Here is a 15,896-nt window from a genome sequence, read left to right as displayed (position 1 = left end):
AAATGAGCTATGACCCATCACTGCAAAAAAGTAAATTGTTTAGGTCACTGTCCTGCCACCTGATGAAGATGTCACTTCCATTTACCTAAGCAGTGACAGGTCACATGTAACTTGCCTTAGGACACTGGAGATGACAGTGCATCTCTTTTGGGATACTGCAGGGCCTGCTGTAGGAACAGCATAACTTGTGTTCCAAGGGCCAGTGGGATGTCTCTACCTGTTGTTGGTAAAGAAGTGGTGGATGCCAATTCACTGGTTCAGGTGCCAGCCTTGTCTTCAGAAAACCATGCAAAATGTAGCCTTTCACTCCCTACAAGATGTTTAAGGACAGCTTCTTTACAGGTTTATTAGAATCTTATCTGATACTGAAACAAGAGAAACTGTAAATCTGGATAAGCCTGTCTCTGGTTAACTTCTCATTTAAATGACAGGTTTAAATGCCTCTTTTACTCATGATAAGTGTAACATGGTCTACTTGGTGAACTGAGGATTTCACAGACTTGGGGATGACAAGCTGCTGAAAAAACACTCCTTTGGCATGTGAGCAGTGCTCCCTCACTCATCCCACTCCAGCTTCTTACCCAAGGGCTGCCCAGCCAAACCCATTTATTATTTGCAGGGAGTAGCACTCCATGTGCCTTTACTTGCGTAGGCACTTCCAGCAGCATCGATACCTGGAGTCACAGAACAGTTGAAAGGGACATTTGGAGATGGCCTAAGACTGAAGAAGGTCTTTTTAACTGCTTCACTTACTGATAAGATCGGATCTTGGCTCTTGTGGTGCTCAGGGTCCTCATAAATAACCCAGGGTACAGATTGTCCCGTGCCCCAGTACAAATTGGATCTCCTGGTCCCCTCCACTACAGACTAGATCTCCTGGCCTCCCAGGAGACTCCTCTCCTCCCAGTACAGACTCAAAGCACCCAAGCCTGATAACTGCAGAGAGTGATTCATCAGTAGTTTTTTCTCTTTGTGGTCACCATACCATCAATGAGGTATTCTGGAGGCAAGGGACTCATGACTGGAAATCACATGAAGAGCAGAATCAAACAGACAGATAACAGAATCTCTGACAGCTTTCAGATTCCTGGTCAGCTCAGGTCTTTTGGAGGATCATTTTTCAGACTGTGAAGCATAGTCACCAAGGACTGTTCTCACAACTAAGTTATCATCTCATTTCAACAGTCCTGGGATTGAGGTGCTCCTGCAGTCAGCGGGATCAGCAGGATGACTTGGGCATCTCCATGCACCTGAAGACATCTTTAAGGCCTTCATGAAGCACAAAAGTTTCTGGTTTGGGCCTGGAGCAGAAAACTGGGACAAGATGCTCACTCCAGACAGCTGCTGGATCAAGAATAAACTCTACAATAAGCATTGCCTGTAATTCTCCAGCATAGAGAATTATGGTCCTTCATCCTGCAGTACTCCACTGTTGTTACAATGAACTCAAAACAGGGATAGAGGAATATATAATTTTTTCAGATCTAGATGAAGGAAAGGTTTTTCATCCCTGCAGCTCCTTAGCCCTACAAAATAAGGCACAAAATCACTTGGAGACAAGGGTGGTTGGACTAGATGATCTCCAGATGTCCCTTCCAACCCCAGCCGTTCCATAACTCTGTGATTAACGGCATGACAGCAGACACCCAAACGAAGACTTCTCTTAAAGCAGCAACAGGTCCTTCAGGAAAGTTCCCTCTCACTGCAGCCCAAATACACTGTCCCCAGAGGACATCTCTGCCAGACAGGAGACACAGAGTAAGGCCGCTTTCCACATCTGACGGGTCAGTTGGGAGGATGAACAGCACCATCTTCATGGGATTTGCAGCTGAGGACAGAGAACCACCAGGACTTGTCATGGCTTCATTCAGTTGAAGGCATCACAGCACCTTCCCAGTAGGCCTCAACATCTCTTACAGCACAGTCTTTTAGCTGAATGACAAAGATGTCCTGGAAAATCTACCAGTTTGGCCACATGAGCACACCCTTGACTGCGATGAAGAAGTCAAAAATCAGTTTAGTTTCTGTCCCATGTCCTCATGTGACATCACAAACGTGGAATAGAAGATGTTAAACAAGTAGTGGCGGATGGAGAAATTGGTCTCAAACAACAAGATCCTTGATGGGCTCTGCTTGGAGACAGAATCCTTTCCTCAAAGGATTCTCCATCAGTAAACATTTCAGAGACTTCAAATGCTGCTTGTGCTAAAACAGACCAGAGCCACAGACCACACTGTAACTACCACAGCTGTCTGCATGATCCGTGTTCACCCAGGAAAAGCACCACCTGCCCAAGAACCTGGTTCTCACACTTCTGAGACATCATCTCCAGGCAAGAGGCTGAAAGATGGCTTCCTGCAGGCCATGCTGTACTCTAGGGCTGAGTGACCCTGCTAGTCAATAAATCATGCATTAAAAGGAGCTTTGGAGAAATAGGACAACTCTTGTGAGATGTATCTCTACTGGTTGGGATGGACAGCAATAAATGCAGAAGAGGAAATAAATGAAGAGAAAAAAATGAAATGAGTGCATTATAAGCAAAAGGAGAGCAATACAAGCCCTCAAAAATTAAAAATTTCAACAAAAGGCAGATTACAAGGAAGTGGCACAGACAGAGCTCTGAGCTGTGACTGCAAACACACCAAGGTCACCTAACACCAGCTGGGGGGGTTATTCCCATGCAGGTTGCCACATATGTGGAGGGATGATTTCTCCCCAAAATGGTCTGACCCCACTTCAGTTCTCCAGGGACCCCCTGAAAACCAGAAGAAGGCACCCAGGGAACACCCATGAGGCTCAGGCAAAGCACGTACGTGTTTGAAGGAGGTGTGGGGAGCAGCACTGGCTCCTGTTTCCTCCAGGAATTCGTCCCAGTTGAAGTCTGCATCCTCAATGCTGGAGCCCTCATCTGTGCAAAGGCAAAAAAAAAAAAAAAAAGAAAAAGAATGAAAGAAAGAAAAGCAGCCTAAAACACAGCCAAAGAAGGCAAAAGTTATGTCAAAGAGTTCAGGGTGAGAATAGCAACCAGTATAAACATCAACAGAAGGGAAAACAGAAAGCTTGCCTTAAAAGATCTATGTTTTGACCAGCTCTTGCTATGCTTTCAGCTGACTTTGGGACTTTAGCAGCCAACACTGAGATCAGAAATGACTCTGCTTTCATAGCAGTGGGGGAACAAAACTGTCATACACTGCAATAGGCACTTCTGCTCTTTTATTTAGTATTTGATGACTCTCTTGCTGCAAGGGAGGTGGCTGCCTGCCCATTATCACAAGGGTGCAGTGACCTTGCTTGTGCCCCAAAAGTGGGTCACCCAGTACTGTTAACTACAGCAGTGCCCTGGTGATAATACGAGAAGTTGCTTCTGTTGGCCGAGCAACAAGTGGAACAAACACCCCAATCCTTGGGGCTGGGGAGCCCAATTTTCAGTTCTGCCATCCTTTCTCTCCTTCCTCAGCATCTCTCCACTCATAAATCCCAGACAAGGTCCCCATGCCTCCCTCCTCCCCTAAATGCTTTTCCCCAAATCCCCCAGCACCCCTCACCGGACCACTACTGCCTTCTTGCTCCCTGCACTTGTTCTTGTCCCATTCCAGACTTGGGGCTCTGCATCATGCCTCCCCATCCCACTCCTGCCCCACATGATCCTTCCCCACAGGGAGGGACTTGACATGACTCCTCTTTCTCTTATTTCTTTCTTTATAACTGCATGGAGCAGAGCCAAGGCCCCAAACCATTGCTGAAACACACAGAGAGCAATAATTAAAAATAAATCTTCTTTCACTTACAGAAAATCAGCCAAATCTGATTGTCTTCATTTTGTTCCCAAGCAATCTAGCAAGCCCAGTTTCATCCCCAGAGCAAAAATATTTACAGTCTAGCAATGAGCTCTTTGCAATAAGCATTTATCAGGCAAACTCTGCAAGACCCTTTACCTGCCCAAACATTCATCAGCGTGGTCATGATGTAATTAAAGTGACTCATGACAAACTGAATTAAGAACCCTCCCCAGACAGTTTTATGAAGAAAAAGGCAGGGTTAATTTATTGCAATTATTGCTACAGGTCTCTAGTTTTCAGGACCAGAAAATTATGCTGTGCAAGGGGAGTCTCTCATTATTAAAAGGGGAAGACATAGGTTTTTATTTGCTGCCTATGGCGCCAGGCATACATAGATGAGGGGAAAAAAAGGGATCAGAAGACAGTTTTTTGAGACAGAGCTGGTGGAGGGTAAACAGTTTGGGAGTCCAAAGCAGAGAGCTGAGCTGTCAATGCTATTAAACACTTCCACACTGCTGCATCAAACTCAAATAACCTGATTAAATATGAAGATGTAAATGAACACTTAACTCCAGTGATAAAGTGGCTACCAGATGACTCCTCGACTCAGCAAGACAAGAAGTAACCCAACCCCATGATTACAACACAAAAATAGACAAATTCAGCACAGAATAAAGACTGGGCTTTGTTTTAGTTTTCTGCAATCATTGCAAAAACCTTCAGGCACAGAAGCTGGCTCTACTTGAGATATTTGATCCAAAATGAGGGGTTTGTTCAACCTTGACTGAACAATAAGCCACAACTTAACCATAAGGTAGGAGCTTGGTGCAAAAATTCTGTATCATGCAGGCAAGCAATTTAGATGAACAGGGATATTTTTCAGCCTCAAGGCCTCCTACCCTGTGGAGTTAATGTTACAGAGAAGAGCCAGGTGCAGAGATTTCAAAGGCTGAGCCTCTAAAATCAAGTATGTTAGTCCCTCAGTAGATGTGCAGATATGCTTATCCATTCCAGGCTTAAAATTGCTTAAGCAACTTTTTACCCTGAGCATAAACAATCCCCATCCCACTAAAAGTCAAAAGCATTTGATATGAAAAGCTTAAAGTGCATCATCCCCTCTGCCTGGTTGCTCCCTACTCCTGCATCCATCTGTGTATGTGGTGTTGGGATGGGCTGCTCAATAACCCCAAGGACATCCTCACCTCAGGATCCTGACATCAACAGGACATTTGGAACAGGCTGCCCAGGGCAGTGGTGGAGACATTCAAAAAACATGCAGATGTGGCACTTGGGGACATGGTTTAGTGGTGGCCTTGGCAGTGCTGGGTTAATGGTTGGACTTGATGATCTTAGAGGGCTTTTCCAATCTGAAAAATTCTGTGATTCTATGACTTCCAGGGCAGTCCTGGGCTCTCTTTCCTTCTGTTCAGGTACTTCTATTTCAGAGCATGAGCCATTTCCCTCATGCCATGATGCTCTTTGTATAGTCTCAGTTTTTATTCCTGTTTTTGCTCTAACCTGCTGTGTGAGTCAAGGCAAGTGTCTCCTTTTCTCCAGCCTTCCTCATCAGTCTTATGGGAGGAAGCCATTCCACAGAGCAGTGGGGGCAGAGATTTTTACTCAGTTCAGTGTATAATCTCCGGCCCTTACAAGGAGTGATGTCTCCCAGGGAGTCCAAGTCTTCTCCAGAATTCAGCAATAGCTTTTTAATAATGTTACCATAAAGATGCTATTTATGGATGCATCAAGTCCTCCTGTACTTCATGACCTCATTAACCCTGACCTACTCTGCCACACACCAACACAGAGAGACTCACTGGCCCCACTGTTCCCACAGCCCCACCGGCAGGTTCATCCCCAGGCAGTCCAGCAAAACTCACAACAGCACCTGTTCAAAAAAATATCACCCAGATCCCTCCTTTCTAAACCCAAACAGAGAGACTTCAAGACCCAGAGGGGAGGCAGAGTGAGAGCTGCAGCCTTCCCTCCCTGTCAGCTCATTTCTCTCTGACACATCACCCGCCTGGCTTCTCTGTTGTGTTTTATCTGCAGACTTTATCAGGAAATTACTTTTACAAGGTCTGTAAAAATAATGTCAGAGCACTCATTCATCACAGCATCAGTGGTTTATTTTGCTTCATTTCATCACAAAGAATTTTGAAGGGACTGTATGTTTCCAAAATGTTTTTCTTGTAATGGACTTTGTTCCCTGCTAGAAATCTGTAAGGGGGGGGAAGCCAGAGCAGAGACAGCCTGGCCCAGGGATGAGACCAGCCCACAGGACCCAGCACCACCCATACATGTAATAGGACTGCACACAAATCTCCTCATCCATCAGAAATGCCCAACTGCTGAGGAGCAGAGGACACCCTGAAAGGTGATAAATTTGGCCTTAGACCTATTTTACATATCACCTCCTTTTCCAATTATTGGTACTTAGGTCCAGAGCTTTTTCTTAATGAAAGAGTCAAGGCTGGCTGGCTCACAATACGGGAATGTATAAGCAAGCCCAGGATGGCAAATAAAATCAACAAGTCATTATCTGTGAGCCTCTCAATGGCTTTAAAGTGCTCATCCATTGACACTATAAAAATGCAACTGTTCCAGCTGTTACCAGCTCCCCAGGATGTTTGGCTATGGGAAATAAAGGGGAAAAAAGACCTAAAACCTGTGGCTCCAGAAACGTGGATTTTTCGCAGGCTTCAATGAAGGAGAACACATTTGTAGCAAATTGCTTAGACATCTTATTTATAGCACAAAGATACATTCATGACTCTTTGAGTGAACAGAGAACTGAAATGTTTTAGTAGTTAACACACCAAGTGTGCAGAGGGAGGGACACACAAGCACCTGATCAACAACAAACCTCCAGCATGGCCATGGAAGAGTCACCAAGACCCATATTCTCAAAGAAATTCGGGTACCACCAACCAGTTCTTCTCATCCCAAACCAGTGTCTACAGTTGAATCTCATCCTAGAGGCTCCTACCACCCTCCCATGGATAAAAATGGATCCAGTGGTGACTAAATCAGGCTGCAAGACACGAATCCTGCTTAAAGAGAGGAGTCTGCATCACATGAGCTACCAGGATTGAGATGTTCTCCTCTGCCCCATCTCCTCTTCATCCTCAGTGGGGACACACAGGAAGCTCCAAATGGCAACTCAACCCAAAGTCACAGCCGGAGGGCTGCAACAGTGACAACAACCCAAGGGGGTGACGAGGAGCTCACCTGAATCAAACTGCTCCCTGTTGCCATTTGCTGGGCTCTGACCCTTCTCCGGGGAGAGATGCTGGGTCTCTCTCATGGTGGCAATGAAAGATGCCCTCGTCTCCATGGTTCAGAGGAAGAGGCTTTGCCTTCCTAATTCATCCTGCAGCAGGGAGTGCCTGGAGGACAAGCTATAAGAAAGAAGAGAAAGGAACAATGAGTGGTTTGTTCTACCTACACCAATCCCTTCCCTCAGCCTTTCCTAGTGGTTTTCATGTTATCCCATCTTGATACAGTTGGACTTTATGATCTTAGAGGTCTTTTCCAACCTAAACAATTCAGTAATTCACTGACTGTAAGCCTTTGATCCCGCTCTCATCTCCAAGCTGGCCCTAGAGCTGGATGAAAACCACAACAAAGGATCTTAGTGGCAATAATATCATAACAGCAATAATAATAATAACAACAGAGAAGATAACAAGGCAATAAACAGCATCCACAGGCTTCACATCCCAAAGTTCACTCCTGCTCCCAGTACCACCAACAGAGAGAGAAGGACCAGCCCACAGGGTGGCACAACCCTTGCCAAAAAAAAAAAAAGGCAGGAAATGTCAACTCAACCACCCTCCAGCAAGTCTAGCCCTTGGCTTACAACTTTCTGATGGCTAACACTGTGTGAGATGTATCTCCTGCTCCACAAATATTCAAACCTCCAAAGGGGGAGATTTCTGATAATGAAACAGAAGAAACACAGAAGAGAAAATACTTGGGAGCAACTGGAATAACTCTAGAAAACAAAATTCAGCAGGTAAAATGCAAATATCCTAGTGAAACAGTGCTGGCTGCAACTGTTTATTGAATGAAGATGGACCTAAAGTAACTATACCAGTTAATGACATGCAGGGTAGCAAATACTAACTCATTTTAAATTGGGTTATGTTGGCAGAGGAGATTCTTCCAGAAGTAATGACCCTAGTAAACACAAAGTGGAATAAAAACACACAAAAATGAAAAATTATATGAGAAAGGGCATACAGGCTTACCAGATCTTACATCACACACCAGGCTAAATGAGAACTGTATTTCTAGCTACAGTAAGCCACCAGACAAGCAATACCCCAGGATACACCTTTAGGAGTAGATTAAAAAGAACTCCAAAGTGAGCTTTTCAGTAAAAACTCTCCGAGATGGCGATAAATTATGAGGTGTCAGAGCAGGACTGAAAAAGAGAAACCAAGAGCTGGGATTATGGGCACAGAGGGAGCCAGCTATTCACACAAGGTATGCTAAAGCAAAGACAGAGAGTAGGGAAGGTGTGTGACCAGAATATCCAATGTGGAAGACTGGTCCTGCTTATTAGTGGATGCCTCCAAGACCTGCACGGCAGAGAGGACTGTGATGGCAGCACCAGCGTCAAATACTCGACAAGAAGTGTGACTAAAAGTAGGAAAAAAGTTTACTGCCCGAGGCCAGGCAAAGCAGGAGTAATAAGACTGTAAAAATATTATGGGATTTTTTCAACTTTTACTACTCTGGAGGCATATTCTAGAAGACTGGATATGGTGGTTATAAAACAGAAAGAAGGAGAGTGTTCTGTCGTAGATTTTTCATTCCTGGTTTTTAAGGCCGTTCCAATGACAATTTTAAAGAAGAAATGCACGTGTGTGAGCAGCTGTAAGGAGGAACTGAAAAAGATGAGAAGCATGTCAAGTCTAAGTGTGATATCCATTAACTGGACCATGGTGGGACTGTCTGCTGGAGCAATCACAACTGCAATCAAACCACGGGTGCGCACAAAGCATCCCTGGTGGAAGCAAATTACCAAGGCAGGTGATACAATCCCTCCATCAGCAATTTGTGCTCCCCACCCCAAAGGAACCTGCTAAGGAAAGTTAAAAAAAATTTTAAAAATTGAGATCATATATCAGCTCAGAGCAATACGGTTGTTGGTCTTTTCATAAAGTGCACAGTACACTTTGAGCACTCCACAAATAATAATCATCCCTTCTCCACTGCAATGACCACTACAGCACTTCATCTTTATTCTTCGTTGACATGAGACTTGCTAATGAATTAAGTGTATTATATACTACGAGTATTCTGAGTGCAGCTAACCTCAGAACATACACATCACTCATCCCCAGTGTATATTAAGTTTCAATTAACTATGAAACTCAAAGCAATCAGTTTACTGAAAGTCAAAAAAACGTTTCTCCTGTGGTAGAGAATACTTCCGTAAACATCATTAATAATAAATTAGTTAGGTATCAGGATTTTACATCAAGCTTGTTAAATGGGAGAGGAGGGGAAGTGTCAGCTTAAGCTAAACCTTGGGTGGACTCAGCTGTATTCATTTTTGCCTAGGAACAGACAATGATGGAAGGTAACCTGGGTCTACTAAAAAAATTCAAAGAACAGAAACAGAGAGATCAATTTAAACACAACAAATCCATCATTTTAAAGAGAACTCAAGGGTAACAATATAAATACCAGGAAGAAACATAAGCCTCTTGGTATTGTAGTTGAATCTTGTGACGCTCCTGTGATGCTGATAAAACAAAGTTATGAGCTGATAAAATGCTGAAGGTGTCCAATCAGACAACAACAGTATTTGCTTTTTCTTACGCAGTCAAGCCCCAGATCTGCCACCAGACCTGGGCAGACAAGAGGGGCTCATTCCCCTGGATCAGGGAATTTCCCCTGATCAGAAATGGAAAATGGATGGGAAAATCAGCAGGAACCTGCCCGAGGTGTCTGCAGAATGACTGGGATCCACCCTCGGTGGCCACATCTGGGGCTGGGTTTGAACCCACTTCAACTAAAAGGCGGAAAAGAAGAATCTCTTAGGCAGACTCAGCAACATCATCAACATTTTTGGTTTTTAACTCTATTTTAATGTAGTTTTTGCTTAAGCTACGGACAACTTACTGGTTTTAAAATGTCATGTTGAGAGCATCCACATCCCCAAGAAAACTGGATCTTTCAGAGGCTAAAGCTTGGCTTCTTATTTTGGGAATAACTAGTTTACCAATTACGGTAGGAGAAGACTTCAGGATTTTCCCAATACTACGTGACAACAAAACCAAACTCTTATGCAAACACAAGCTTCAAAATAGCTCTGAGCTTTGGTGTTGATATAACTAACTAGCAAAGAAAGCTGACATAGGGTATTAATTTTTCACTTCTTATTAATTGCTGCTAATTAACACTTCAAACAGAGTCCCCAGCCATACTTTTAACAGCAGCACACTGGCTGGCCCGCAATCCTCAACATTACACAACTGTACAGCACACACCACTGTACTCCAATTCCTCTGTCAGTCTGCAGTCCACTGGAAAACCAGTGTGTCCACTGGAAACCAAATGAAGGACCACAAGCCACATTGCCAGCCTGTAAACCAGGGGATAGGAAACAACACCAAAAGAGGCTCAAGGTGACATTACACTAGGCAGGAGCACAAAACAAAATACTATGAAATGCATTTGAAAGAGCAGGGAGGGGGGGAACCCCTGGTTTCAGATCCCTTGTTCATTGTTTCTGCACAGTGGTGGTTCAAACCGATCTGATTCTTCCCCCACGCAGCTCCCATTCCCTTGGCATTTAATTCAGATCCAGGCTCTTAATTCACAGGCAGAAAAAGGCAGCCAATATAATAAAGAATCTCTTTTATTTCCTTCTTCCCACGGCTGTCAGTCTCAGCCCTGCCTTTATCTCCAACGCGCTGCCTCGTCATTGTATCAATATTGGCTCTTTGTACGAGCGCCAGCCTTGGCTTCCTCACACCATTTCACATTTCTCATCTCCTCTCGACTCCATCCTGGTTTTCCTTCCTTTGGAAGGTCCCCTACCCACACACAAATCCTTCCTTAAAGTTATTCCTGAAAAACTTACTTTCTCCCTCCAATGCATGCTTGGTTAATTGGGATCGACATACAAAAGGCAGGCTGCTGGAACACAGGATGCAAAAAAGATCCTGCAGCTTTGAAACCTCCTGCCCAGACAGTGCATCAGGTATGCCAATGTAATGCTGAGTCCTGAATGGTGGAGAAGCAGAAATCCCACTGCCTCCTCCAAAATTTAGTAACATTCCTTGACTTGAGATGGTCCCACCTCTCAGTAAGGAGCCACTTGATGAGTGCACAAGGACTGCAACATCATAGGGCTGCAGAATCACAGAATGCTTTGGGTTAGAAGGGACCCAGAAGGATCATCAAGTCCAACTGCTGGCCCTGCACAAGACAATCCCTAAAATCACACCAAGTGCCCAGAGTGTTGTCCAAATGCTTCTTGAACTCTGTCAGGCTTTGGGCCATGACCACCTCCCTGGGGATCCTGTTCCAGTGCCCAACCGCTCTCTGGGTAAGGAACTTTCTCCTAATATCCAATCTAAACATGCCCTGACATAGACTTATACCATTCCCCTGGAAGTCAGGGAAAAGTAAGGGCTGCCAGCACAACCCTGTGTCCTTGGTGTAGAGGCCCTACCAGGGATGTGGCTGGTGGGAGGGTGGGTCCATGACCAGCTCAGGGCTTACTGCATTTCTGGAGGTCGACCCTGGTTGAATAATCAGGTTTTTTCCAGCCCAGTTGGAGAGAAGCTGAAAATGGGGTGGCCCCAGCAGACTTTCTTGTTGAATGCATCTGCTGATTCCACCCAAAGGCAGGCCCTACCATAAGCCTTTACCATCTTCAAGATTTTGCAGGACCGTGAGTGAAAACATCACTGCAAAGCAGTCAAGGAATCCAGTTGTCCCCTCTTCCATTCTACTTCCAGAACACATCTTTTTTTTATGCCACCCACCTGGCCAAGTGGTAAAATGGGGACCCCTAGGCCCAGAGCAGTTGAAGCAATTGCCAAGGTAGGAGACAGGTGATGCTGGACCAGGTCCTGACTCCATTGTCGACTTCACCTTGGGCATTTTCCAGAAAATCCCAATGAAACAGCACTACAAGCAACGTGGAGCAGGGTGAAGGGGGACTCAGCCCTGCAGGACACAATCTAGGATGCACTGCTAGTGGCAGCCTGCCACAACGTTCACACCCCTGAGCATCTGCACAATGCAATGGAGGCTCACTCAAAAGGGCTATTGAACACATCAACTAAGTTTTACCTCCTAGAAAAAGGGCCTGTCTCTCCTCTCAGACAAAATACCAGTTGGAAACCTTTTAAGGACTATTTCTTCCAAATTCCTGGGGGGTTTTTTAACTATTTATTTGAGAGCATCCCTTGCCAAATGTTTTCAATTATATCAAGTGACAATTTCTCTTTCATACTGAAGACCCCACAGGATTTTATTAAGGGAAATTTACTGCTTTGAACAGCTCTGTGTTGTACTCTGGGGTGGAAGAAACAAATCCCATAAAATCTGGAGAACTAGGAATGTTCACAATATTCAAATATATAAAAACCAGCTGAATGGGGAAAGAGTATAATCTGTTTTCCACGTTCTTCACAGATCGAAGAGGGCAGCTTGGGTTTAAACTGCAGGGGGGTGGGACATTTGATCTGGGCATAAGAAGAAATCAATGATCATGAATCTGGTGAAGAAGTGGGACAGATTGTTGGAAGGCCACAGAGCCTTGCTTTTTGGAGGGGTTAGGATGCTGATCTGTCCAGAAACAGATCTTGGTACAGTTAATTGTGCCCTGGGGTAAGAGATGGTCTGTACAAGCCATGGAGGTCCCTTCCAATCCTCCTACTCCAGCCACTCAGCAGGGCTGATCTTTCTGCTCTTCAAGTCAGCATTTGTGCAGCAGCACAGAAAATAAATGGCTAAGCCTGGAGGGAAAACATGAAGAAACGGGAAACTAGGGAACCACCAGAGGAGGGATGGTCTGGATTGTCCAGCTCAAAGCCAAAAAGGACAGAAACCAAACTTTTCTGAAGATGAGTGGTGGAGAAGGGATTTATGCAAGGTGGTGACAGCCCTCATAACTCAGCTGGTCCTTGTTCTCCTCTCATCCTGCTCCGGTGCCAAATGCCTCATACTTTTTACGCCAACAGAGACAAACCTGCTTCACAAAGCAATTTTCTCATCCTCCCTACCTGGCACACTCCAGAGCTCAGGATACACACAGCGAAAAACGGCAGTAAGATAACATGAAGTAAAATAAACCTAATTAGAGACTTTTAACTTGTTTACAGCAAAAAGCCCTGCAGTATTAAGAAAAGAAATAAGAGAGATGACAGGCACACAGACAGACTTGGGTACACATTCCACTCTTGGCTGTCTTATGCATAAATATGGACCAGGACCTAGAGATGGACTTAACATAAAAACCTGCAACACTGAGGGCTGCATCAAACCTCTGAAATGAAGGGCATGTTTTCATTACATTTTCCTTCTCATGAGCGAGCTGGATGTTTTAACCATGGAGAAGGTGGCATTACTGCCCCATCTGTATCCTGCCTTCTCCCCTGTGAACCCCGGACATCCCCACCTTCAGCATTCCCCAAAGCACACACATCAAGGAGAGGGAGGTCATCACATACTAATCCTTCCTGTTTCCAGGTGTTCTGTCACCTACTAGGTTGCTGTCACTTTCTCCATGACTCAACAGGCAGTTTCCATGAGGTTGACCCCATTTTGGTAGAGCATTTCTACTCATTTTAAGTACCCAACATACACAAACTACTTGGGAATAAGGCATATTTAAGATTAGGCATCTTCTGTAGCTCTCAGCTGAATCAGGGACATGAAGAAGGTTGGGTCAATGTCCCCAGTGCCCTTTACAGTAGGAAAAAGAACTGCAAGAAAAAACAGAGCAACCACCTGCAACACCCTGGTCTTCTCCTACCTCTGTGTTTTAAACTGAGCTGAACTCAGGAAGCCTTTTAGATGGGTAGCTTGAAGACAAACAGCTGCTTATCATCCTGAGACATCTCATCTTGTTAGGTAAAGTCACGGAATCATAGAATGGTTTGAGTTGGAAGGGACCTTAAAAATCATCTTGTTCCAACCCCCATCATCTGATGCTTATCACCTCAAAACACCAGCCACATGGATCAAATCAATCAGTCAGGCCCCCTGAGTGGGACCAATCAGCCAAATGATAGAACTCACCCAGCAGGAAACACAAAACACTGTTTTCATGGACTTAATTTAGAGCCCAATCCAAAAGTCCCTCATCAGTCAAAATTCCTGTTGTCCAGGGCAATCAGTTCCGCCTTCCATGTCTTTGCAGCAGTCAGAGCCATTTTCAAAAAAAACCAAAAACCACAACATGCAAACCAGAATCCAGCAAACATCTGCCATCTGATTCCAACACTTTTTAGGAAAAATGACATTTCAGGTCTTGGCAGTGTTTGGTTCACTTAAACAGCACAGCTGATCAGCACTTGGGCTTAGTCCTACACATGCTCACATCCCTGCCAATGCTTTACATCCAGAGGCAGCTTCACTGATGGACAGGATCTGCCAAAAAAGAAAAAAAGAACCACCCTCACAGTCATCCCCAGCCACTTCTTGGTATAACAGCAGGAAGAGGAGGACTGTACTTTTTGCCAAGCATGTAAGGGCAGACAGTAGACCCCTGACAAGGTCTATCCAGAACCAAATTCCACAAGATAAGACATTTTAACTCAAGAGTCCTACAAGTCATATTTACAGGGCTAATTCCACCCAATTTCTCTAAGAAAAAACAAACATGTGAACTGCTCCAGGACATCCAGGTTTAATTCCCCATCATCACCCATCCAACAGAGCATCTTGGAGTCTGGTCTTACACCTGCACTGAGCTCCCACCCCGGACCTTGCTCAAAACATCTTCCAAGAAACAGTTAATTATTACTTTTTCCTGTCCTTTCTTTAAAGTGGTATTTTTAATGCACTCAGGAAAGCTATTGCTTTCCACCTAGAAGTCTCCACGAGGAACTTATGGCCCCTTAGACTCTAAGGATCTTCAACCTATGGTTGTCTTTTCTGATCTCCCACACTGCAGGTGCAAGGATAATGTCACCTCCTGGACTTTAGTGGAGGGAATTCATCCTCCTTGCCAAGCCAATAAATGCAACACTTTCTAATAACTTATATTCAAATTGGGTTTCAGGACTTTACCCAGGAAAATAGGACTCCCTTGCACAAGTCACCGAGTGATGTTAAGAGCATTAATCATGAAAGCAAGAATCATGAGTGAGAGTAAAAATAGCAAAGATTCTGCACATACCTTTTTTTAAGCCTCACACCTACTCAGAATTGATCTCTTGGTCAGCTCTCAAAAACTGCTTGGGGTGGTTTTTTTCTTTCTTTTTATTACTATTTAATTTTAGAACAACGCTTCTGATTCATAAAAACGGGAGTAACTGTGAACACATTTTCCAAATCAGCTTTCCCAAGAATGCTTTGTTTAGGTCTTCCAAAAGGCCAATCTCAAAATAAACTTTTTCAGGAGTTTTTTAAATGCCAGTGACGGAGTCTTTGCTCCTATTTCTGTATTTCCCTATTTTGCAGCTCAAACCTTTTTAATCACTATAGTAGTCATACCCTAGACACAGAAAATGCAGGAAAGAGGAATCTTTTGGCAAAAAAAACCCCATAGGATGGATCTGACTGGTTTCATCAGGATCTGTCATGCAAAGATCAATAGTTTCACATGATGAGTTTCAAATATTGAAAAGGTACCATTGGCTACTCTAATTCTAAAAAAAACCACCCTGCTATCAGGGACCACGTTACAATGATAGAACAAACTCATATTTGCAAGTGGCATCACTATAATCAATAGCAAAATCATTTAATTTTCAGCATTGAGGACCCTGCTGCACAGCTGATACACTCTGTGCCAATACTCATAGTAATAAAATACTTCTGACACCTTCAGGTCATCTAAAACGTGGGCCCTGTGGTCACCACATTAGTTTTTCTCTGTGAACCCTCAGAAACTCACCTCTGGCTGCTCTACTTCAA

At 44.3% G+C, this 15,896-nt stretch overlaps 1 protein-coding gene across 2 annotated transcripts in view; it reads right to left on the bottom strand.

Annotated features, from left to right (window-relative positions):
• The window catches only part of SFMBT2 (Scm like with four mbt domains 2), a 115,082-nt gene that overhangs the window by 94,005 nt on the left and 5,181 nt on the right, over window positions 1-15,896 (bottom strand). For both annotated transcript variants that reach the window (XM_027679583.1, XM_027679582.1), the window contains exons 2-3: window positions 7,011-7,180; window positions 2,814-2,908 (exon numbers count right to left, since the gene is read on the bottom strand). In XM_027679583.1, coding sequence (XP_027535384.1) covers window positions 2,814-2,908; window positions 7,011-7,116 — 201 coding nt within the window. In that variant the 5' untranslated portion in view covers window positions 7,117-7,180. The remainder of the gene's footprint in view (window positions 1-2,813; window positions 2,909-7,010; window positions 7,181-15,896) is intronic.

The sequence above is a fragment of the Neopelma chrysocephalum genome, unplaced genomic scaffold (assembly GCF_003984885.1).
Source record: "Neopelma chrysocephalum unplaced genomic scaffold, ASM398488v2 Primary Assembly neopelma1_45, whole genome shotgun sequence".
NCBI classification, from domain to species: Eukaryota; Metazoa; Chordata; class Aves; order Passeriformes; family Pipridae; genus Neopelma; species Neopelma chrysocephalum.
Note: the sequence above shows the minus strand (reverse complement) of the source record. Positions and strands in the feature narration are given on the sequence as shown.